Source organism: Trachypithecus francoisi, unplaced genomic scaffold, assembly GCF_009764315.1.
Source record: "Trachypithecus francoisi isolate TF-2019V2 unplaced genomic scaffold, Tfra_2.0 Lachesis_group10, whole genome shotgun sequence".
NCBI classification, from domain to species: domain Eukaryota; kingdom Metazoa; phylum Chordata; class Mammalia; order Primates; family Cercopithecidae; genus Trachypithecus; species Trachypithecus francoisi.
Window position 1 is genome coordinate 10,583,100 of NW_022681455.1, and position 25,496 is coordinate 10,608,595.

The 25,496-nt window shown below is 44.8% G+C and overlaps 1 protein-coding gene across 4 annotated transcripts in view; it reads left to right on the forward strand.

Annotated features, from left to right (window-relative positions):
• Positions 1-25,496, forward strand: part of GCNT2 (glucosaminyl (N-acetyl) transferase 2 (I blood group)) — a 116,140-nt gene that overhangs the window by 52,748 nt on the left and 37,896 nt on the right. Inside the window, exon 1 of one of the 4 annotated variants that reach the window (XM_033216189.1) lies at positions 15,753-17,399. The exons of the other annotated variants lie outside the window; for them this stretch is intronic. Within the exon in view, the coding sequence (XP_033072080.1) occupies positions 16,475-17,399 (925 nt within the window). The 5' untranslated portion in view covers positions 15,753-16,474. Of the gene's footprint in view, positions 1-15,752; positions 17,400-25,496 lie in introns of those variants that run through there. 4 annotated transcript variants of the gene reach the window in all.

Here is a 25,496-nt window from a genome sequence, read left to right on the forward strand (position 1 = left end):
ATTATGTCATTGGTGTGTCATTTAGGAAGCTTTTTCTGATCTCATTTTTTCCCAATTTTATACCTTTATAAACCTCTGTTGTAATTCTTTTACATCATTCTAGAATCTTTGCATTATCATTATTAATGTGAATATCATATTACCCTGACTAGACTATAATGTCTTTGAGGTCTTTTGTATTTTTGGCAGCCTAGCATAGTGAGCATTCAGTGGGTTGACAGGAAACATTTATTGAGTTGAGTCAAATGGAAATAATTTTAGGACAGCACTGTTGCCCAGTCAACTTCAAATCATCACCACCTGCATCACCCCCTGCCACCTGCTCCCCCCACCACACACACACACACACACACCCTAGGTAATTTTGCCAAATCCTGAAGGGTCAACTTTCAACAATATCTTTCAGCCATGTTTTCTGAGACAGGGTCTCACTCTATCTCCCAGGCTGGATTGCAATGCGTGATCTTGGCTCATTCAGCCTCAAACTCCTGGGCTCAAGCAATTCTCCCACCTCAGCCTCCCAAGTAGCTGGTATTATAAGCATGAGCCACTGCACCTGGCCCATGTTCAATTTTTCTTTGACGTTTCCTAAATGCTCCTCTGCTCTTGGGCATCAGCAATGAGACAGTTCTCTCCCACTCAGTTTTTCCAAAGCATCCTGCTTATTTTGGGAATGCTTCTCATTCTGAGCCCAGCCTGGGGGCAGCATCTGCTCCAGACAGGCTGTTCTTCAACCCAAGGTCCAGCTACCATCATAGTGGACCATTTGCTATGTCAGCTATGCCCTAAGCAAAAATATGTTAACTGCTTTTCTAACTAACCATTTCTCAATGTAGTTTTTCGATGCTAGGACTGCTCATGAACCTGTCTTTCTCTCACCCTCTGACCTCATGTGGATTTCTTTTCCTTCCTTTCTTTCTCTTTCTTTTTCTTTCTTTCTTCTTCTTTCTTTCTTTCTTTTCTTTCTTTCTTCTTTCTTTTCTTTCTTCCTTCCTTCCTTCCTTCCTCCTTCCTTCCTTCCTCCTTCCTTCTTCCTTTCTTTCTTCCTTTCCTTCCCTCCCTCCCTCCCTCCCTCCCTCCCTCCCTCCCTCCTTCCTTCCTTCCTCCTTCCTTCCTTCCTTCCTTTTTCCTTCCTTCCTTTCTCTCTCTCTCTTTCTCTTTTCTTTTCTTTCTTTCAACAGGGTTGCACTGTGTCACCCAGGCTGGAGTACGTGGCGTGATCATGGCTCACAGCACCCTCAACTTACCAGGCTCATGCGATCCTCCCATGCACCACCATGCCCAACTAATTTTTGTAATTTTTGCAGATATGGGGTTTGGCCATGTTACTCAGGCTGGTCTTGAACTCCTGGACTCGTGATCCACCTGTCTCAGCCTCCCAAAGTGTCAGGATAACAGGCATTAGTCACAGCACCCAGCATGTGGCATTCTTTCTTAAGTGCTTCTGGACAAAGCCATGAGTGTTAGAAGGCTCTCCCTGAATCCACTTACCTTGTGTCTCCTTTTGACACCACATTTCTGGAGAATGGATGGATGGGAGTTGCGCTTTCGAAGCTTTGCCCTTCAGCTTTGTACTTTTGTGAAATGTATTCTACCATAACCTTCCTCCTCAGCCAGGTTTAAAAGATCAGAACTTAACTGTGAAAATATCAGAGGATACAACTTCAGTCTTTCCTGAGTAAGCTGGAGATACTCATGTCATCCTGATAAATTTAACTTCGTGCTACCATCAGCCCTCTCTTCTGGACATTTCCTGGTTCATTTTCTTTCTAGCCATCTCCTTCCTTAGACCCAATCTTCACACATAATTCTTCCTTCACTGAAAATCTAATTCTGCTCTTGGTCCAAGTCTGAGCTCCTTCTTCAAGTTCTTTGGGGGGCCTACTGAAAAGGCCCTCCTGCCTTAGAGTCCAAATCCTCTCTTGTGTCCTATGTGAAAACTACTCTCCCCAAGACCCTGAAGTCCTTGCTAAGTTTTGGGCCATGTCCTAGAGAGGCTGAACACGTCCCTGTCTGGTTTCTTCTCTCCCAGGATTTTGGTCTGTTGCAGTTAACCAGCTTCCTCCCCACTTCTAAGCCTTCTAGATTTATCTCTGGTCCATTATCCCACCACTTGATGGACTTTGTTTGTCAGGTGCTCAATCTAAACCAAGCCGCTCAAGTACAGTCTGCCCATTAAAAACAGCCTCCTCTTTATTCTATGCTGAATCTAAAATAATGACAGCATTTAAAACCACAAGGGGCCTTAGAGAGCATCCTCTAATCCGAGTTATACAAATGTGGAGATTGTGAGCCAGAGAGATCAAGTGGCTGGCTGATTGTCCTGCTCCTTAACATGAGTTTACATTTTCTAGCCTCACTGCCTATTTCTCATAAAGCTTAGAATGAGCATTCCATCCCTACAATCCCGTGTATTTCTATTAATCCCACCCCATACTGAAAGAAGATCTCTCAAGTTACACGTGGTATAGAGGGAGGGGTGTTTAGAAACTGTAATGCTATAGTAGAAATTATTATTTTTTTTTTATTATTTGAGACAGAGTCTTGCTCTTGTTACCCAGGCTGGAGTGCAATGGTGCAATCTCAGCTCACTGCGACCTCCGCCTCCCAGGTTCAAGCAATTCTCCCTGCTTCAGCCTCCCGAGTAGCTGGGATTACAGGCGCCTACCACTACACCTGGCTAATTTTTGTATTTTTAATAGCAACGGGGTTTCACCATGTTGGCCGGGCTGGTCTTGAACTCCCGACCTCAGGTGACCCACCTACCTCGGCCTCCCAAAGTGCTGGGATTACAGGTGTGTGCTACCGCGCCAAGCCCTATAGTAGAAATTATCTCTTTATGTTCTCCCATTATTGTTTGTTACCAAAACCTTCCTATATCCACTGGAAAACATCTGTGTAGTTGGTATAATTTAAATGCATTCTTTTGAGTTCACTATAAAGCCATCCCATGAATATTAATCATTTGTCCCCATGCCTCAGTGGTTCACGGAAATGTGAAGAAGGATCACGCAGAGATTTTCCGCACTATAGACTTAGTGATGATTTGCATGCCTCCCCCCTCCACACTCCCTGAGATAATGATTTGAATGTTTCTTTTCCTTTCACACTGAGCAGTTATTATATATCCCTAATCAGTAATACCTTCCGTAGTAATTGTCTATCTGGGAGTGGTTAGGACTGATGCTGTCTAGAGTGAACAATTCTCCCTGGTCTGCCAAAGCTTCTCTAGTTCTAGTACTGAAATCCCATGTTCTGGGAAACCCCTCAGCTCTGGGCAAACCGGGACAGTTGACCACCCTAAGCACCTCCCACCCCATTCCTGCTCACTTTTCCATGTCAGGATGAAGAATTCGGTGCCCAAAATGTTTATGTTCCGCAGAACAGCACTATCAATAACCTGGAAAGAAAAAGATACTTGAAACCACTCATTTATGTAGGTTACAACACATTGAAGGGTAGTAATCAAAGCTACAATATCAGTCGTGAAGACCCCATCCAAAGTGGACCTGGACTGGACCTATTCCATTTATAACGATTTTCGCATTGTTTTTTAGGAGAGAGGATAGAGTTTAAGGATGTCATCTAAAAGGATAGATGGCAAGCCGGGCGCGGTGGCTCACACCTGTAATCCCAGCACTTTGGGAGGCTGAGGCAGGCAGATCACGAGGTCAGGAGATCGAGACCATCCTGGCGAACACGGTGAAACCCAGTCTCTACTAAAAATACAAAAAAAGTTAGCTGGGCGTAGTGGCGGACGCCTGGCTGAGGCAGGAGATGGTGTGAACCTGGGAGGCAGAGCTTGCAGTGAGCTGAGAATGTGCCACTGCACTCCAGCCTGGGCGACAGAGCAAGACTCCATCTCAAAAATAAATAAATAAATAAATAAATAAATAAATAAAATAAAAAGATAGATGGCTAAATATAAAATGTGAACTTAAAACTATATTACCCAGTGAGAGCATCAAATGCAAAAATTGTCTCCGGTTAAGTACAAATACAGGATGTATCTTGGAGGCAAATTTGTTCCTGATTTAATTTCTAGGAAAGCAGAAGAAACATCTGGTTTTTGGGATCTATCCAAGCCCTCTGCCCTAACAAACTGTCTAAACTCAGGCAAATGGCTGGCTCTGTAGGAAAGGAGCTAGTATAAGAGTGGACTGAGTAAACTGAAAATGAGTCCAGAATTTAATAGGGCTATTAAAATTAGAAGTTGGAAGAAATCACTGCCTATCTCTATTTTAAGACTTTTGTTTCCATTTATTTGAAAGTGTTCGGAAGATATAAAGGATGGGATGTTCTAGATATAGGTATCTGGCAGCAGCTAGATTGTCAAACAGTGTCTCTTGGAATTTCTAATCTTTTTTTTTCTCGGATGAGACATTCAGTGCAGAAAGACAAATAGTTACCTACACTGTTCCTTGAAATTTAACAGAGTAGAGTCAAAGATAAAGTTTTCATTTGTGGGTTTTGTTGTTGTTGTTGTTATCTTTGCTTGGGTATTTAGTGTTAACAGCTGGGCAGTTAACACCAGAAAGGAAAGAAATTTTTCTCTCCCAGTGGGGTTGCTAGGGAAGCAGAGAAAAGCAGTGTGACCCTGGAAGAGCAAGGTAAGTTGGGGTGGGGGCAGGTGGTGTAACAGACAGAGAAGCCACGGAAAGCTTCTTAGATTTCCTTTCCACCACTTGGATAGGCTTTCTACTACTGCCTTTTAAAAATTGGAAAGCTAAGGCACAGTAATATTTAGAAGCTTTCTCAGGGCCCCTTAGCAAACAGCAGGGCCAGATTTAAATGTGGTCTTCAACTGAAAAGCAGTGGTCTTCACCACCATGCCACATATTGACCCCATCATTAGTTTTTTGCGGGTGCACCAGCAGGCCGGCTCACTGGAGTAACCAAGTCAGATGCAGTGTCAAAGACCAGGCTGCAATTGGGAATGAAATGCAGTTCCCCCCACACTGGGCTGAGACTGCCCATGACAATAGTGGCCTTGAGGGGTTCTGCCTGTGCTTAGGGATATTTCAGGTGACAGAACCACCCCTGCACACCAGCCATTCTGCTTCACTAAACCTACCCTGGAAGGTGGTCAGGGTGCTCAGGGGCCTAGATGAGCTGGGTTTGGCAACAGAGAGAGATGTCTTGAGATTTGTCACGTACTAACTACATGCAAGGCATTGTTCTAAACTCTTTTTATATACTAGCCTATTTCAGTCTCTTAAGAACCCTATGAGGCCGGCGTTCTTAATGTCTCCATTCTATAGAAGACGAAAGGAAGCGGAGACATGCAAAGTGGCTCTGCAGCCTGCCTTAGACGGTGGCATCTGACTCTGCCCTGGCATATCTAGGACTGGCCAAGAGAAGCTTGTCCACTCATGGGTTCCTTGTCACCTCCAGCAGAAACCGGGTTTGGTGGGCACCAGGACATGTACCCACATTTATATGCATGTGTTTATATACCTACCATCCCCTTGAACTCTCACTGCTTTGTGAGGTAGTTTCTATTACCTGCATTTTACAGAAAAGAAAACTGAGGCTATGAGTGTAAATTACTTGCCTACATTCTGTATAAATCCACCCCTTGGCACTGCAACTCAGATGGTACATATAAAGGGGGCGTGGGGAGAAGGATGCTCAACACTGTTATTTTCCCTTATTTCACACTTCCTCATCTGGAAAAACACAGAAATTACACGTGGTGGTAAAGATCCCCAAATTGCAAAATTTAGGATGGGGAGAGCATGATTCTAATCTAGAGCAGAGATCAGGGAACTATAGACCGTGAGCCAAATCTGCCTGTTTTGGTACTGCCCTTGAGCCAGGAAGGTTTTTTGTTTGTTTGTTTGTTTTCCGGTCTTGTTTGTTTGTTTGTTTTCCGGTCCAGAGGTCTTTTATTTTTTAACACCTACGATGCCATGAATTCATAGGGAAGAGGTTCCAGCAGCTCAGGCTCCTTCCCACTGGCTCTCATAAAGTGTGCTTCTCTGGGTGGAGCAGGCTGGTGCTTCAGTTGAACCCAGGCATCTTTCTCTTTGGCTTCTTTCTTTTTCTGTCATTTTCCTTCACGCATTTCAGGAAACCAGCTTGGCTCTTAGAGTGTTTAATGTGCTCAATACTCACATTATTTCTTTTGGCAAGAATCTTGCCTTTAACTTGTTTGTTTACAATGATGGCAACGGCATGCTGGGGAACAGACTCTTCCAGCTTAGCATTCCTTTTCGAACAGGACCCATTCCCTTGATGCCTACACTGTCACCTTTCTTATAGATTCGCATATACGTGGCCAAAGGAACAACTCCATGTTTTCTAAAAGGCCTAGAGAACATACACTGGGTGCCTTTCCTCTTTCCCTTTTGTTCATCATCTTGGCAAATTAATTTTTATGTGGTAAATTAAATCCTCTTTCTTGTCAACCACATTTTCCATGATAGTGTATCTCATATAGCATCGATTTAACTGGAAGATGGCAGTTCTGGCCAAAAGGCTGGGTTGACATTTTGTTTCTTTCTTTTTCATTTTTTGGAGATGGAGTTTCACTCTTGTCATGCAGGCTGGAGTGCAATGGCACGTTCTCAGTTCACTGCATCCTCCGACTCTCGGGTTCAAGCGATTCTCCTGCCTCAACCTCCCAAGTAGCTGGGATTACAGGCACCTGCCACCACACCCGGCTAATTTTTTTTGTATTTTTAGTGGAGAGGGAGTTTCACCATGTTGTCCAGGCTGGTCTCAAACTCCTGACCTCAGGTGATCTGCCCGCCTCGGCCTCCCAAAGTGCTGGGATTACAGGCATGAGCCACTGTATCCAGCTTCCTGAGTGCTTCTGAGCTCCTGCTTACAACACTTTACCCCCTTTTCTGATTGCAGTGATCGCTCTGAATCCTGGTTCTTCTTTCTATGTGTGTCTCTCTATCTCTCCCCAAATCTTTTTCTGTCTCTGTCCTATTCGAAGGCCCTCTCTCATTTTGGAGCTCCCCAACCCATTCTGCCTACCTCCCCCTAAGTCTTTCCATTCCCTCTCAAATTCTTCTTCCTCTGGATCCTGAATTCCAGCCTCCTGGAATAGGTTTTTGTTTTTTTAATTAACTATTCTGTGCGCAAAAGGGTAGGCTTCAATTATCTAGGAAACTCACAATTATGACCAAACTGTTACCTCAGATAACGTGAGGCAAATATATTTGCCATGTGATTCTACTTCAGTCTTCAGTGTTTCTTCTGCACAGGACCGTGTAGTAGGTATTTAAAGCTGTGGGCCATTCACTAGGTCTCTGTTGCAACAACTCAACCCTGCTGTTGAGGTGTGAAAATAGCCATAACAATGCATGGCTGTGTCCTTATAAAACTTTCTTTATGGATCCTGAAATCTGAAATCTCAAGGATCACTTGAGGCCAAGAGTTCAAGACCAGTCTGGGCAAAATAGCTAGACCCCATGTCTAAAAATAGTAATAATAATAATAATAATAATAATAAAAATTAGCCAAGTGCCTGTAAGTCTCAGCTATAGGAGGAGGCTAAAGTGGGAGAATCTCTTGAGCTCAGGATTTCGAGGCTGCAGTGAGTTATGCTCTCACCATTGCACTCCAGCCTGGGTGACAGAGTGAGATCTCATCTTTAAAAAATTAAATGAAAATGAAAAATAGAAAAGAAGCACTCAGGAGGCTGGTGAGAATTGGGCGCATGTGACTATGGCCTAGCAACTTTACCTCCCTGAGGCTTTCTTGCACATCAGATGGAGAGAAATCACACCTCGGCTCCAGGGGGCTGCTGTGCAGTGTGAGGGAGGTGACAGCCATGTAGGGCAGGGGGTGGGCTCTGCACTCAGACGCCCCCCCCCGAGGCTCCTGGAGTTGCCTCCTCTCATCCCAGGCAAGTGACTCCACTCCCTGACTCCAGGGAGCTCAGCCACAAAGTGGGCAGAGTGGGCTCTGTCGCCCTGGGAATTGGCGAAATGCTAGGGAAACCTCCTTCCTGGTAGGTCACTAAGCAGTCTGCCCGGAGCCCCAGGAGCAGAAGTGCTCATGGGCCAAGTTAATGGGCTCGAATTCCTTGGTTTGTCGAATGCGTTTATTTTTATTTTATTTTATTTTTTTGAGATGGAATTTCACTCTTTTTGCCCAGGCTGGAGTACAATGGATCTCGGCTCCCTGCAACCTTCCCCTCCTGGGTTCGAGTGATTCTCCTGCCACAGCCTCCCAAGTAGCTGGGATTACAGGTGCCTGCCACCCTGCCCAGTTAATTTTTGCATTTTTAGTAGAGACGGAATTTCACCATGTTGGCCAGGCTGGTCTTGAACTCCTGTCCTCAGGTGATCCACCTGCCTCAGCCTCCCAAAGTGCTGGGATTACGGGCGCGTGCTGCTGCACCTGGCCTATTGAATCCATTTAAAGCAAACGCCAGGTCGTTGTTTTTGAACTTTGTGGTGGTAGGAGGTGCGCCTTAAAATTAGCGCTTTGCAAACACTTATTCCTTGATTTAACCCACCACCAGTATGACCACCCCTCACTGATTCATCCAAAAGTGGGTTTATTTGTAGTCTTTTTTCTAACTTCTGTAGTTGATTCAAGAAATATCTGTTGGGTACCTCTGCTCTGCACTGCCATTTTCGGTGGTAAAGAGTAAATGAAGGGCCACGTGCGGTGGCTCACACCTATAATGCCAGCACTTTGGGAGCCCGAGGCGGGTGGATTACCTGAGGTCAGGAGTTTCAGACCAACCTGACCAACATGGAGAAACCCCGTCTCTACTAAAAACACAAAATTAGCCAGGTGTGGTGGCACATGCCTGTAATCCCAGCTACTAGGGAGACTGAGGCAGGAGAATCGCTTGAACCTGGGAGGCAGAGGTTACAGTGAGCCAAGATCATGCCATTGCACTCCAGCCTGGGCAACAAGAGCGAAATTCCGTCTCAAAAAAAAAAAAAGAGTAGATGAAGCTGGCCGGGTGCAGTGGCTCATACCTGTAATCCCAGCACTTTGGGAGGCCAAGGTAGGTGGATCACTTGAGGTCAGGAGTTCGAGACCAGCCTGGCCAACATGGTGAAACCCCATCTCTACTAAAAACACAAAAATTAGCTAGACATGGTGGTGTGCATCTATATATAATCCCAGCTACTCTGGAGTCTGAGGCAGGAGAATCGCTTGAATCCAGGAGGCGAAGTTTGCAGTGAGCCGAGATTGAGCCACTGCACTCCAGCCCCTGGGCAACAGAGTGAGTGAGACTCTGTCTAAAAGTTAAAAAAAAAACAAAGAAAAAAAGAGTAGATTTGAAGCCCCTGTCTTCATGGAGCTTATATTCTTGTGGAGGAGAGAACATTGAAAAGGATAAACATACAAAAATGAAGTTAACTTAGATCCATTTTTTTGTTGTTGTCGTTGAGATCATCACTTTTGAGCACTTGTTTGAGGCAGATATCTGGATTTACCACATTGAGGAACTGGGAGGAGGCGGAGAACTGGAAACTGTCTTAAGTAAGGGTTGACTAAATCCTGCTTCTGGTATGAGAAAGTCCAGCTTATCTTCAGAATGGATGCTGAAGCAACATCAAGCTATAGGAATTTACCGCATTGCATGATTTTGTTTTAATATGAATTTCTCTGACCTCTAGTGTGAAAAGGGTGTGGTTCTATATGTTCATTGGCCATTAGTTTTTTCTGCTTTGTGATTGTCATGTGCTTTGTGATTGTCATGTACTTTGTGATTGTCATGTGATGTCATGCATTGTGATTGTCATGTACCTGCTTTTCTCTTTGGTTATTTACCTTTTCTTATTAATTTATAGGCTACCTCTTCACAAGAGGAATATTAACCTCTAGTCTTATAAAACTGTTATCCCAATCTGTTGTCTCTGTATACTGTGCTATCAAAAACAGTGCCTCAATGAAAAAACCCACTATATTAAATAAACATTTCAGAAATGCCTTTTTAAATAGAATGTGCAGAATATATGTATAACATGTCTATTAATCCATTTCTATTTGCTTCACTAAATGTTTGTATTCTGCTTATATTCAAAGAAAGCTAGGTTGGCCTATTTTCTTCACAGTTTTCAAGTCCTTTCATAGACATTAACTTGTTTGATCTCTGTAAGTACTAGAGATACTGATCAAGTAAAATAAGATGGGGCTGGGCACGGTAGCTCATGTCTGTAATCCCAGCACTTTGTAAGACCTGAGGCTGGTGGATCACTTGAGGTCAGGAGTTTGAGACCAGCCTGGCCTACAGGGTGAAATCCCGTCTCCACTAAAAATACAAAAATCAGCTGGCTGTGGGGCTGGCACCTATAATCCCAGCTACTCGGGAGGCTGAGGCAGGAGAATCGCTTGAACCCGGGAGGCGGCGGTTGCAGTGAGCCGAGATCACACCACTGCACTCCATCCAGCCTGGGCCACAGAGCAAGACTCTGTCTCAAAAAAAAAAAAAACAACCAAAACCAAAAACAAGTAATAAAATGGGCATGGAGCTGTATAAATGCTGTTATCCTTACTCCAAATGATCTCCTGCAGCTCTGCATTCGTAGTTGAACTTACTTCACCTACTGCTGTCAGCAGGGGACCTGAACCTGCCAGTTTTGTTTGCCTATTCTAATTTGTGACTTTGTATCTGTGTAGCTATAAGAACATTTGTTATGATCGTGACTAGATAACTAAGAGTTAACAGGCTAAGCCTCAGAGGGATATAAAGGATGTAAGCTTTGATGCTTAAACCAAAGAAGACAAAACTGGCATCCTGAGGGCCAAATGCAGTCCTTAGGGGGAAGTTTGAGAGTTTTTCTGTTAACATTCAGGATTCTCACTTCTCTGAAAACACTGGAAGAGCTGGCAGCCCTGGGCTCATGATCCCATGTGGCATTAATTGCCAGGGGTAGGGGAGTGGGGAGGGATGCAAGCTCTCTCATTCCCTGTGGCCGCCACCCAACCCTCCTCAATGTCCGCAGCCCTCTGTGAACTCATCGGCCCTGCTCTCTGACCCTTCACCAGCTTCCCGCACTGTGCCTTACCTGCCTGTAGGCACTGAGTGCCTGAATCCGTCCTACAATGTGTGATGATTATTGTGGTTGCTTGGAGATCTGTTTTTGCTTACTTCCTGCATCTCGCTTGTGGCCAAAGAGTTTGAGGTTGCCAATCGGACACAACTAAAGCCTTAGACACAGATCAAGATGGAGTGGTCTTGGTGGAGATGAGAGGACTCATCAAAAAGCATTGCCTTAAAAATAAAAAATAAAAAAAGCACTGCCTTCATTCAATAGCCACTCATTCTGCAGAGGGTGATGAAGAACAGTAAGGTTTGAGAGCAGGTCAGACTCGGGTTCCAGTCCTGCCCCTCCCCTGACCGGCATCTGCCTTAGCCTTTATAAACTCACCTGCAATGGAAGCAGAGCTCGTGGAAAATTAATGAGAACTAACTCATTGTGAGGGAAGAGAAATCCTAGCATGCTCAGAAGGAACCCCCAGGCAGCCCAGCCCTTGGTTTTCATGTTGAGTTGAGATGATGACGTGTTGTTAGCCATAGTCCTCGTGCTGTCTTCTTGTTTGTGACTGTAAAGTTTATCCTGGGACAGAGAGAGGTGGGACTGATACGGAATGACCACTTAACGCCAATTTTCAGTCTGTGGAGCCAACTAGAGTGGGCAGAGCAGAAATAATGCCCTGGTTGGAAGTTAATAGCTTAGCTTGCCCAGTTATTTACTGGAAGGAAATGCCTGTTCAATTGCCACAGATACCAAAGAAAACAAACCTACTGCTAGGGCCAGCCACTTGGAAGGCATCACATGCTAGGCTCAGTCTGTTCATCTAAACCACTGTAAATAAGTCAGGACAAATAATGGCTGTGGTTTTGGGGTTTTGTTTTCTTTATGTATTTATTTATCATTTTTTATTTTTTGAGGCAGAGTTTTGCTCTTGTTGCCCAGGCTGGAGTGCAATGGCGTGATCTGGGCTCACCGCAACCTCTGCCTCTTGGGTTCAAGCCATTCTCCTGTGTTCAAGCCATTCTCCTGCCTCATCCTCCCGAGTAGCTGGGATTACAGGCGTGCACCACCACACCTGGCTAATTTTGTATTTTTAGTAGAGACAGGGTTTCTCCATGATGGTTAGGCTGATCTCGAACTCCCAACCTCAGGGGATCCGTCTGCCTTGGCCTCCCAAAGTGCTGTGATTACAGGCATGAGCCACCGCGCCTGGCCTCATTTAGTTATTTTTGGATGCTGCTGTTTTGAACTATAAATCACGCTGCCACTCCCATCTGCAATCTGCTTTGGCTAAATCATGATGAATGATTTCTTGAGTTTGTTTTGCATTGGCGCTTATCAGAGCTCCTTATTGTAGGATCAGGGCTTAAGGCAAAGAGAAGGGAAAAAAACGAACTGAACACGCAATGAAAGCCCTTTGCCTCCCTTTTCCGACTCCAACTCTCCCCTTCTGTTCTCCGCAAGACCTGCCAACGACAAATTTTACAGAAAAGGGTGTGGTTCTAGTAAGAATGAAGAGACATGAAGGCATCAGAATGGTTATTGGATTGTTCCCTTCATACGGTTACATTTCTAGAGTGTGTGTGAGAATATATATAATAAAATAGTAATATATATATACACACACTTATATGCATATATAAATATATTTATGTGTATATATGTATATATCATATGTATTATATGTATACATTTTAAATATATATTTTAAAATACATATGTAATATATACTTTATGCATACAAAAATATATTTCTTAAAGTACATATATAAATATATATTTATAAATGCATATATTATATATGCATATATATGTGTTAAAATATTTTTATATTTATATAAAAACATTTATATGTTTATATATAAATATATTTTCCCATGGGCTAAAGGGGAGGCAGTGATGGGGAAGGAGAATGGAATTTAACCTCCGGGAATAAAGCATTTGAAAGGCTTAAGGTAAATGCTTTTTTTTGTTTTTTCCATTACTAAGAACAGAAATCAAAATATCAGTTCATTAGCAGGGTCAGAAGTGTTGGGTATTTTCCAAAAGAGAAACAACAACAGCAACCATAGCTAATGCTTATGGAACATGTACCAGGTGCCCAGATTCTTGCCAAACCCTCAGCAAGAGGTATCTCATTTAGTCTTCCTGACAACCATTTGAAACAAGAGCCACTGTTCTTTATCTTTTCACAGTGGGAAGGCCTGGTTGTGTAAAGAGGTTAAGTAACTTTACCCCGGCACTTCGAGCAGCTGGGATTTAGCCAAACAGACTAGCTTCAGCACCTGGACCAGGAAGCTGTAGAATTAAGGCTCTGGTTTCTATCCAGCTGAATGACATTGGGGAGAATGTTTTTAAAGGCCTCAATTTGCTCATCTGTGAAAATAACGGGGTTGTGATGGGTGATCTCAAAGATCCCCGCCAATTCTCTAGCAGCTCACCACATTAATATCCAAATCAATATCCATCGCATCCATGCCACTGTTACCATTCATTCCTACAGTTCACTGCAGGAAATTAAGGGGTGGAGTGGAACAGAGAGGGGGCAGGGAAATGACTGCATTGTTCATCAAATGTTTTCCTAACAGGAGCAGCTGTTCCAATTGGCACAAGCCTCAGCAGGTAGGATTGCTAGGTGACTACGGGAGTGAGATGGGAGCAGGGTCCACTCTTAACACACCTTGTGTAGCTGCCACAGTTGATCTTTTAGTTGGACTGGTTAATTTCTCCCTTGGAAGTGTCCTTACTGTCCACATCAATCTCCAATACACTTCACATTGGCTGCGAGATCGCTTGCAGCACTGCAAGCTGGTGAACTCTGAGAACCCTCTGTAATGCGACCAGACCTCTGCTTTTCCTGGTTCCCCTGAATTACAGTGACTGATACATCCAGGAATTTTGCAGCAGCCCTGGCGGTTTTGTTCTTTCTTCAGAAAAGGAAGTTGGAGAGAGGGTTGGGTAGGAAAGAGAACAAGAATCCTTTAAGTTCTTTGAAATGACCTCAGAACTGAGGTTGTCAGGCTTTTAAAGAGAGCCAGTAGGTAGTCACTCCACATATTGTAGATAATACTGTGTCAACAGCTCAAGTTATCTGAAACTCTCTTTGTGAAATGGGATCCAACTTTTGCTCTCTGGGAACACTATCACCTTTCTCAGGCATGCAAACTTAGGTGTGTTTGATGAAGGGAGCCTGCCTCTCCACTCCTGTGGGTATTTCTTTTCTTTCTTTTTTTTTTTTTTGAGACGGAGTCTTGCTCTGTCGCCCGGGCTGGAGTGCAGTGGCCGGATCTCAGCTCACTGCAAGCTCCGCCTCCCGGGTTCACGCCATTCTCCTGCCTCAGCCTCCCGAGTAGCTGGGACTACAGGCGCCGCCACCTCGCCCGGCTAGTTTTTTGTATTTTTTAGTAGAGATGGGGTTTCACCATGTTAGCCAGGATGGTCTCGATCTCCTGACCTCGTGATCCGCCCGCCTCGGCCTCCCAAAGTGCTGGGATTACAGGCTTGAGCCACCGCGCCCGGCCTCCTGTGGGTATTTCTTGCAAGGTGGAGACAAGAGACTGAGAAAAGAAATAAGACACAGAGACAAAGTACATTGGAAGAAAAGTGGGCCCAGGAAACTGGCGCTTAGTAAGTGAGGACCTGCACTGGCGCTGGTCCCTGAGTTCTCTCAGTATTTATTGATCACTATTTTTACTATCCTCGCGAGGGGAGTGTGGCGGGGCTATAAGGTGAAGGTAGGGAGAGGGTCAGCAGAAAAACATGTGAGTAAAGGAATCTGTGTCATAAATAAGTTAAGGAAAGGTGCTGTGCCTGGATGTACACGTAGGCTAGATTTATGTTTAACTTTACATAAACATCTCAGTGCAGTAAAGAGTAGTATTGCCACCATGATGTCTCGCCTCTAGCCATAAGGCAGTTTTCTCTTAGAATAGAATGTATGGTTGGTTTTACACCGACCCAGAGACGTGCGGGAGACAGATGGCTTCCTCTCGTCTCAACCGCATTGAGGCCGTCTTCTGTCACCAATCTCCTCAGCACAGACCCTTTACGGGTGTCTCCGGGCTGAGGGGCTATAAGGTCTTTCCCCTTCCAGGAGGCCGTATCTCAGGCTGTCTCAGTGGGGGGGAACCTCGACAATTCCCAGGCTTTCTTGGGCAGGGGTCCCTGCGGCCTTTCACGGTGCATTGTGTCTCTGGTTAATAGAGAATGGAGAATGGCAATGACTTTTACAAAGCATACTGCCTGCAAACACATTTTTAGCAAGGCACAGCCCTAGATCCATTAAACCTTGATTCGATACAGCACATGTTTTTGTGAGCACGAGGTTGGGACAAAAGTTACAGCATCTCAAAGCAGAAAAATTTTTCATAGTACAGATCAAAATGGCGTTTCTTATGTCTTCCTTTTTCTACATAGACACAGTAACAATCTGATCTCTTTCTTTTCCCCATATTTATTTCATTCTATGATATCAACACTGACTCTTTCATGTAAAATGTCACTCCTAGGTTCCTTCTGCCCTGTGTGTGCCTGTGTCCCCAAGGGTGTAATTCATTGTTCCTTCTTGTCAGTGTGTGTGTGTGTGCGTGTGCACGAGTGTGTGTGTGTATACTATATTCTGACACATAATTAGAATCTAAATCTACCTTGTTATATTTTTCTGCCACTGATAATCTTCTACTTAGACACGTTACAAATGTATTTTTTAAAATAAGTTTTTGAAGAGACAGGGTCTCACTGTCACCCAGGCTGGAGTGCAGTGCTGCGATCACAGCTCACTGCAGCCTTGACCTTCTTGGCTCAAGCAATCCTCCCGCCTCAACCTCCTGAGTAGCTGAAACTGCAAGTGCAGGCCACCATGCCTGGCACACATTCATTTTTCATTATCTGTGTCTGTATGTGCCCAGAGGTAGAGATAACACTAAAATGAAAAGAAGTGGCAGAGAACAGGAAGAGAAATAAACCAGAGAAGCTGATATCCTTAAATGCTGTGGCTTCCAAGGACTGCCAGCAGGTTGTGGGGCTAGCCAGAAAAAATAGAGCCTCTGATTCTAGAAGGCTTGGAAAAAGCGTGAGAAGGGAGATCAGATCGAAAGAGACTGATGGAAGGGGAAGGCAGTGAGGGTGAAGCAAGGGAAACTCAGCTCCAGTGAAAAGGACCCGTCATTCCATTCCAGAACGTAATTTGCATTTCATATGTAAATGAGGAGGATTCCTGGAGGCTGGGCTGGGCTGGGCTTAGCTGAGCCTCTACACACGGCAGGGATTTAGCCCTGGGGAACTGCAGACCAAAGTGCGAGAGGGATGCACCGCATCTCCAGGCACATCCAAAAAGGATGGAGGAGACACGGAAGCAGAGGATACAGGAGGATTAAAGGATTCAGGAAAGCAAGCAGCCCTCTGGAGAAGCTGTCGAAATTCAAGACTGGCAAGAGAAGTCAATTCAGCCTCTCACGCCAATCATTTCTCATCCCCTGAAAAGAAGAGATTGCTTCCCCAGGGAAGTGAAAACAATGAACTTTTGGAGGTACTGCTTTTTTGCTTTCACTCTGCTCAGTGTGGTCATTTTTGTGAGATTTTACAGTAGCCAACTGAGCCCGTCAAAAAGTGACGAGACGCTGAACAGTTCCAGTGAAAGATATTTTAGGAAAACTGCCTGTAATCACGCCTTAGAGAAAAAGCCAGTCTTTTTGTGGGAAAATATATTACCATCACCTTTGCGAAGTGTCCCTTGCAAGGATTACCTGACCCAGAATCACTACATCACAAGTCCCCTTTCGGAAGAAGAGGTTGCATTCCCTTTGGCCTATGTCACGGTCATCCATAAAGACTTTGATACCTTTGAAAGGCTCTTTAGGGCTATCTATATGCCCCAAAATGCCTACTGTGTTCACGTGGATGAGAAAGCCCCAGCTGAGTTTAAGGAATCTGTGAGGCAGTTACTGAGTTGCTTCCAAAATGCTTTCATTGCTTCAAAGACAGAGTCTGTGGTTTATGCAGGAATTTCCAGACTCCAGGCTGATCTGAACTGTCTGAAAGACCTTGTCGCCTCTGAGGTTCCCTGGAAGTACGTCATCAACACCTGTGGACAAGACTTCCCCCTGAAAACCAACCGGGAGATCGTTCAGCACCTGAAAGGATTTAAAGGGAAAAATATCACCCCAGGGGTGCTGCCTCCTGACCATGCAATTAAGCGAACTAAATATGTCCACCAAGAGCACACAGAAAAAGGTGGCTCTTTTGTGAAAACTACTAACATTTTGAAAACTTCACCTCCCCATCAGCTGACCATCTACTTTGGCACTGCCTATGTAGCGCTTACCAGAGAGTTTGTCAACTTTGTTCTCCATGACAAAAGGGCCATTGATCTGCGACAATGGTCAAAAGATACCTATAGTCCTGACGAGCATTTCTGGGTGACACTCAATAGGGTTTCAGGTAGGGACTAATTTCCATTCTGATTGAGAGATTGAGTTTGCTAACATTCTGCTCGCCTAGAGAACTGACTCATTTGAAATTCTAATGAAATAAATTTAAATACTTAGAAAACTATTAGCTTGGTTGCTTGTAGCAACAGTTTATTGTTGACTCTGTGGTCTTATCAATGTGTGTGATATAGTGATCTCAGAAATGCTGGCTGCACTCGCCCCGGTAAAACTAACTTAGATTACACAGTTGCTGAATTTTAACTGTTTTTTGAATTAATGCTTTTCATAGTCCTTGATAAACACAACTGTAACATAACAAAATTGACTTTTAAAATAAGCATTCTAGAATTTATGAGTTGAAATAGGTGATGTTTCTTTTAGATGGATGTTGGACATCGTTTTCATTGATGCAGTCCCACTGCTCAAAGTTCGTGGAGCTGTTACAGGGGTACTTACTGATTTCAGAATCGTGAAAGCTGGCTGGGCGCGGTGGCTCAAGCCTGTAATCCCAGCACTTTGGGAGGCCGAGACGGGCGGATCACGAGGTCAGGAGATCGAGACTCTCCTGGCTAACACGGTGAAACCCCGTCTCTACTAAAAAAATACCAAAATTAGCGGGGCGAGGTGGCGGGCGCCTGTAGTCCCAGCTACTCGGGAGGCTGAGGCAGGAGAATGGCGTGAACCCGGGAGGCGGAGCTTGCAGTGAGCTGAGATCCCGCCACTGCACTCCAGCCTGGGGGACAGCGTGAGACTCCGTCTCAAAAAAAAAAAAAAAAAGAATCCTGGAAGCTGCTTCGGATGTTCACAGATCATCATTCTGGCTGAAATATCGCTAGTTTAAGATCTGAACAAGTAACCAGGTTTCAGCTCTTCTCGGTTATACAAATCTAACCTGATATTTTAGCCTGGAGGAGTGGGTAACAATGAGTTGAAACATACAGAGAGAGAATCTAACTACAGATGATCCAAAGAGAATTCTCAATTTTTAAGTCATAGGTTTTTATTGGAAATTCCAATTTGCAGCTTATTGTTTTTATATACTGTGCAGGCTTCAGTTGTTGATGTTAATTTGGGAAAGCATCCAAGGTATGCCAGGCAGCTGAGGCAGAAGATAACACCAAGCTCCCTCTTTGGTTCAGGACTGGGTTTCTTTTCTAAACTCTATTTCCCATAGGTGGTCTGTGACCTGCATTACGTCTTTCTCGTGTGTCCCCATGTGCTTGTTTTCAACAGTGACCCAGCATGCTTGTGGGTGACTGGTGACGCTCATGAGCACAGTGACCCTGACAAGCCTCACATACTTAATGTCTACACACACACATACACACACACATACACACTACACAACCACACCACACATACACACACACCTGCTTGCCATTCTTGAAATAACTCCCAGCTCCTATGTCTAGTGTCATCATCACTGGCATACTTTCGAGTGCTGTTTGAAGCCACCTAATGCCTGAAAGTAGACTCAATGCAGAAAGGTCGCCAATAACACGGCATTTGTAAGAGCTAAACTAGAGTGGTGGTCACAAAAACCTACTTAGAGAGGGACAGAAAGAGAATGGGCAAGGTGGCTGGAGACGAGAGAATTATGCTATCTTATGAGCAGTTTATTTTCAGAGATGCTAAACTGTCAGGTCACAAAGACTTGTAGGAGGGGCGGTGAACCAACATTTATCATCATGGTGTGAGTGTTAACCCTTTCTTTACAATCACCTATTTTAAACACATGTAAATATTGCATAGATGGCATTTAATCTTATTTTTGCTGGTATAGTTGGTGATAGCCTACATCATTCCTTTTAATGATAGGAAGTCATCGTGTTAACCTCACGTACAGATGAAAAACATGAGGCTTAGAGAGACTGAAGCAATAGTATGTTCACATTGTTCACATAGCTTTTCCTAGGCAAAGCTGGAATGTGACCCCGCATTTGTGTGGCCTGAAGTGTGAGCCGTTTCTCCTGCACTAGGAAAGGAAGGAATGACTATTTCTTTTTTCCTATATATCTAAAGCAAATTTCCTACAGAATTCCAAAAAAGGGAAAGGATTGAGGGTGTTCAGAAAAAATGAGGAGGGCTGTGGAAGGAAGTTTCACCTGATCACTTAGAGCTGGAGATGAGGTTAGCAGGGATATGATTTGTGTGTGTGTGGTGTCCCAATATGCTTGTGTGGTGTGTGTGGTGTGTGTGGTTGTGTGTGGGGTGTATATGTGGTGTTTGTAGTGTGTGTGTGGAGTGTGTGTGTGTGGTGTGTGTGTATGTATGTGGTGTGTTTGTAGTGTGTGTGTGGTGTGTGTATGTGTGGTGTGGTTGTGTGGTGTGGGTGTGTGGATGTATGGTGTATGTGCGTGGTATGTGTATGGTGTGTGTGTGGTGTGTGTGTAGTGTGTGGTGTGTTTGTAGTGTGGTTTGTGTTTGTAGTGTGTTTGTGGTGTATGTGAGGTGTGGTGTGGGTGTGTGTGGTGTGTGGTGTATGTGCATGGTGTGTGTATGGTGTGTGTATGTGTGTGGTGTGTGTGTTTGCAGTGTATGTGTCTGGTGTGTGTGTGTATGTGTATGTGCGTGGGGTGTGTGTGTGTTTGTAGTGTATGTGGTGTGTAGTGTGTGGTGTGTTTATAGTGTGGTGTGTGTGTTTGTAGTGTGTGTGTAGTGTGTGGTGTGTTTGTAGTGTGGTGTGTGTGTTTGTAGTGTGGTGTGTTTGTAGTGTGTGTAGTGTGTGGTGTGTTTATAGTGTGGTGTGTGTGTTTGTAGTGTGTGTGTAGTGTGTGGTGTGTTTGTAGTGTGGTGTGTGTGTTTGTAGTGTGGTGTGTTTGTAGTGTGTGTAGTGTGTGGTGTGTTTATAGTGTGGTGTGTGTGTTTGTAGTGTGTGTGTAGTGTGTGGTGTGTTTGTAGTGTGGTGTGTGTGTTTGTAGTGTGGTGTGTTTGTAGTGTGTGTAGTGTGTGGTGTGTTTGTAGTGTGTGTGTAGTGTGGTGTGTTTGTAGTGTGTGTGTAGTGTGTGGTGTGTTTGTAGTGTGGTGTGTGTGTTTGTAGTGTGGTGTGTGTGTTTGTAGTGTGTGTGTAGTGTGGTGTGTGTGTTTGTAGTGTGTGTGTAGTGTGGTGTGTTTGTAGTGTGTGGTGTGTTTGTAGTGTGGTGTGTGTGTTTGTAGTGTGTGTGTAGTGTGTAGTGGTGTGTAGTGTGTAGTGTGTGTGTAGTGTGGTGTGTTTGTAGTGTGTGGTGTGTTTGTAGTGTGGTGTGTGTTTGTAGTGTGTGTGTAGTGTGGTGTGTTTGTAGTGTGTGTGTAGTGTGGTGTGTTTGTAGTGTGGTGTGTGTGTTTGTAGTGTGTGTGTAGTGTGGTGTGTTTGTAGTGTGTGTGTAGTGTGTGGTGTGTTTGTAGTGTGGTGTGTGTGTTTGTAGTGTGTGTGTAGTGTGTAGTGTGTGTGTAGTGTGTGGTGTGTTTGTAGTGTGTGGTGTGTTTGTAGTGTGGTGTGTTTGTAGTGTGTGTGTAGTGTGTGGTGTGTTTGTAGTGTGGTGTATGTTTGTATGTGTGTAGTGTGTGGTGTGTTTGTAGCATGTGGTGGTGTTTAGTGTGGTGTGTGTGTTTGTAGTGTGTGTGTAGTGTGTGGTGTGTTTGTAGTGTGGCGTGTGTTTGTATGTGTGTAGTGTGTGGTGTGTTTGTAGTATGTGGTGTGTTTATAGTGGTGTGTGTGTTTGTATGTGTGTTGTGTGTGGTGTGTTTGTAGTATGTGGTGTGTTTATAGTGTGTGTGTGTTTGTATGTGTGTTGTGTGTGGTGTGTGTGTAGTGTGTGGTGTGTTTATAGTGTGGTGTGTGTGTAGTGTGTGGTGTGTGTGTAGTGTGTGGTGTGTTTATAGTGTGGTGTGTGTGTTTGTATGTGTGTTGTGTGTGGTGTGTTTGTAGTATGTGGTGTGTTTATAGTGTGGTGTGTGTGTGTTTGTAGTGTGTGTGTAGTGTGTGGTGTGTGTGTAGTGTGTGGTGTGTTTATGTGTGGTGTGTGTGTTTGTAGTGTGGTGTGTGTGTTTGTAGTGCGGTGTGTGTGTAGTGTGTGTGTAGTGTGTGGTGTATTTGTAGTGTGGTGTGTGTTTGTAGTGTGTGTGTGGTGTGTGTGTATGTGTGGTGTGGTTGTGTGGTGTGGGTGTGTGCGTGTCTGTGTAGACAGCAAGTATGTGAGGCTTGTCTGGGTCACTGTGCTCATGAGAGTCACCAGGTGTCCTTTCTGGAAGGAACCACCATCCCTCACAGGCTTCTGTACTGTGTCCTGGGTCCGTCTGGAGCAGGCTTTGGTCTGGGCCAGTGCCAACGGGAAGTGGCCCTTGGTTGATGTTCTCAGAAGCTGGGGAGTAAGAAGCAGCCAGGCAGATTTGAATGGTTGAGTGTTAAGTTTTAGTGACTGTTTCATAAGAGTGTATTGGATTAAGTTTCCCTCACCTCAACCACTTGCAAAAAATTTTTTCCTGAATATCTGTCACTATTTTTAAAAATATTTTTTTTGGCCGGACGCGGTGGCTCATGCCTGTAATCCCAGCACTTTCGGAGGCTGAGGCGGGTGGATCACCTAAGGTCAGGAGTTTGAGACCAGCCTGGCCAACATGGTGAAACCCCATCTCTACTAAAAATACAAAAAATCAGCCGGGCGAGGTGGCGGGCGCCTGTAGTCTCAGCTACTCGGGAGGCTGAGGTAGGAGAATGGCTTGAACCCGGGAGGCGGAGCTTGCAGTGAGCCGAGATCGCGCCATTGCACTCCAGCCTGGGCGACAGAGCAAGACTCCGTCTCAAAAAAAAAAAAAAAAATTAGCCAGACGTGGTGGCGGGTGTCTGTACAATCCCCCCTACTCGGGAGGCTGAGGTAGGAGAATCGCTTGAACCCGGGAGGCAGGGATTGAGTGAGCCGAGATCGCACCACTGCCCGGGTGACAGAGTGAAACTCCGTCTCAAAAAAAAAAAATTAAAAATTAAAAAATATTTTTTTTGCCGGGCGTGGTGGCTCACGCCTGTAATCCCAGCACTTTGAGAGGCCAAGGTGGGCGTATCACGAGATCAGGAGTTCGAGATCAGCCTGACCAACATGATGAAACCCTGTCTCTACTAAAAATACAAAACTTAGCCGGGCGTGGTGACGCGTGCCTATAGTCCCAGCTACTCGGAGACTGAGGCAGGAGAATCCCTTGAACAAGGGAGGCAGAAGTTGCAGTGAGCAGAGATTGTGCCACTTCACTCCAGCCTGGGCGACAGAGTGAGACTCCATCTCAACCAAAATAAATAAATAAATAAAAATTTAAGTTAGCTTTTTACAAACAATAGGAAATATATTTTAAAGGTACCAAATTTTTAAAGTTTTCACTCCATCAGCTACCAATGTTAATACTTCCTTGTACATCTTTCCTGAGGTACTTTATTATGTTTATAGACAATACAAGTGATTAAACATGTGGAGAACATTACATGTGGGCTTTAAGTTCACTACGGATATACCCAGAAAATGAAAAATGGTCCTCATTTTAGGTGCCATATTGTCTGTGAGAAACAAAATACAGCAAAATGTGTCCTTTATTTAAATACATCATATGCAGACATTTAAGAAGCTCTTTTTTCATTACTTTGAAGCATTTTTAAAGCTAGCTACAAGGAACTTTCTGGACCAAAGTTACAAGGGACCTTTGCCCCACAACATCCAACCGCCATGAAGTGCAGAACTCTTGCTGTGGAACACCTGCTATTCCCTTGCTCCAGACTTTATAATGGCTTCTCCTGATCTAAAAGGACCCTTAAGTCTTGGCCAGGCAAGGTGGCTCACACCCATAATTCCAATATTGTGGGAGGCCAAGGCAGGAGGATTGCTTGAGGTCAGGATTTTGAGTCCAGCCTGGGCAACATAGTGAGATCCCTGTCTACAAAAAATTAAAAAATTAGCTGGGCATAGTGGTGCATGCCTATACTCCCAGCTACTTAGGAGGCTGAGGAAGGAGGATTGCTTGAGCCTGAATAGTCAAGGCTGCAGTGAGCATGATTGCACCACTGCACTCCAGCCTGAGTGACAGAGTGAGACTCTGTCTCAAAAAAAAAAAAAAAAAAGGCCAGGCTTAAGCTTTTCATATGGCGTGACTTCCAGGACCTGGCCCTACACCACCTCTGTCTCTACCCTCATTTCTTTTTATTTGATGCCTCATACTTTTTGTTCCAGCAACTACTTGGCCCTACACGCTTCTGCAATTTTCTTTTTTTTTTTTTGAGACGGCGTTTTGCTCTGTCGCCCGGGCTGGAGTGCAGTGGCCTGATCTCAGCTCACTGCAAGCTCCGCCTCCCGAGTTTACGCCATTCTCCTGCCTCAGCCTCCCGAGTAGCTGGGGTTACAGGCGCCCGCCACCTCGCCCGGCTAGTTTTTTGTATTTTTTAGTAGAGATGGGGTTTCACCATGTTAGCCAGGATGGTCTCGATCTCCTGACCTCGTGATCCGTCCGTCTTGGCTTCCCAAAGTGCTGGGATTACAGGCTTGAGCCACCGAGCCCGGCCAGCTTCTGCAATTTTCACCTTTTCTTTTCTTTTCTTTTTTTTTTTTGAGATGGCATCTTGCTCTGTTACCAGGCTGGAATGCAGTGGCGCGATCTCAGCTCACTGCAACTTCCGCCTCTCAGGTTCAAGCGATTCTCGTGCCTCAGCCTCCCAAGTAAATGGGATTACAGGCATCCACCACCATGCCCAACTAATTTTTTTATTTTTAGTAGAGACAGGGTTTCACCATGTTGGCCAGGATAGTCTCGATTTCCTGACCTCATGATCTGCCTGCCTCGGCCTCCCAAAGTGCTGGGATTACAGGCATGCGCCACGGCACCCGGTCTAATTTTCACCTACTTTTTTATGGCTTTTTATGACATCCTCTCATAAAGAATGTCCTTCCTGTCCAGTGCCCTTCCTGTCTAACTCTTCATCCTTTATGTCTAACTCTGTCTAACTCTTCATCCTTTGTGGCCCACCTTGGAAGTCACTTCCTCTGGAAGCCATGTCTGATCACCTCCCTCCCAGATCCTTGTGTTTCAACTCTGGGTTCTCCTGGACCTAATGCCACTGCTGCCAGCGTTGAATTGTAGTCACCTATTAACTGAATAGCTCTTCTACCAGACCTCCTCAGTATTTGAGCTCCTGAAGCATAAGAAAAGTGACATATTTTGTTCTTTGTGTTCTCCACCACTACTTCTACGCTGCATGCATCACTATGCACCTGCCTGATCTGACAATATGCAGAGTGCTGGATGGGTGTGGAAGGGTCTGAGGAGGGGCAGGAATGTGCTGGAGAGTTCTGAGAAGATGGGCGGAACATATGAAAGTGTACCCTGTACCTAGGGTGGGGATAATTTTTGGTAGTAAGGATTAGAGAAACAGTAGGTAAAAGTCCACAATGGCCAGGCCAACAAATGATGTCAGTAAATATGAGAGAGTCCTGAGAGAATTAGCAAGCCCCACTTTATTCCAGATAAAATGTTAATGGGATAGAGTCTGTCCTTAGAAAATCTGGCTCCCACACAACCAACCTGGGCCCATGATGCGTTCGGATTCTGATGCCAAGAGAAAGTCGCTGCAGGCGGCGTATGCAGATGCCTCCACTTAGTTTCTGCCTTCCTTGCACCTGGTGTGAGTTTCTTCCACACCTGCCACCCACTCCCTCCTCCTGCTAGTACCACTCCCGGGCTACTCACATTCATGCACTGGGCTTCTTCTGACTTAATTTGATGTAGACTTCTCCTGAATTGCTGGCTTAGCAAAAAAAACCAAGACTGTAAGAATATGAGAGGCTAAGAAGAGATAACAATAGAAAGAAACTCAAAACATCTCTCCAGCTCTCAACAACTGTAAACACTGAGCTATTTAGAAGGTATATGTTCTCTGCAGGAAGGTCACTGGGGCCTTACATCTGGGTGTGGCTGGATCAGTCCCAGTCTTTTTCAAAGTATGCATTGTGTTCTCTGTACATCAGCCCAGACTTTGAATTCAGTTTCTAGGACCACAAAGGATGCATTCACTCGTGCTGATTGGACCGGTGACTGAGAATTATAAACGTTGAATGATGGGGTAGAATCATGTCTTAACAAATGTCACCAGGACATT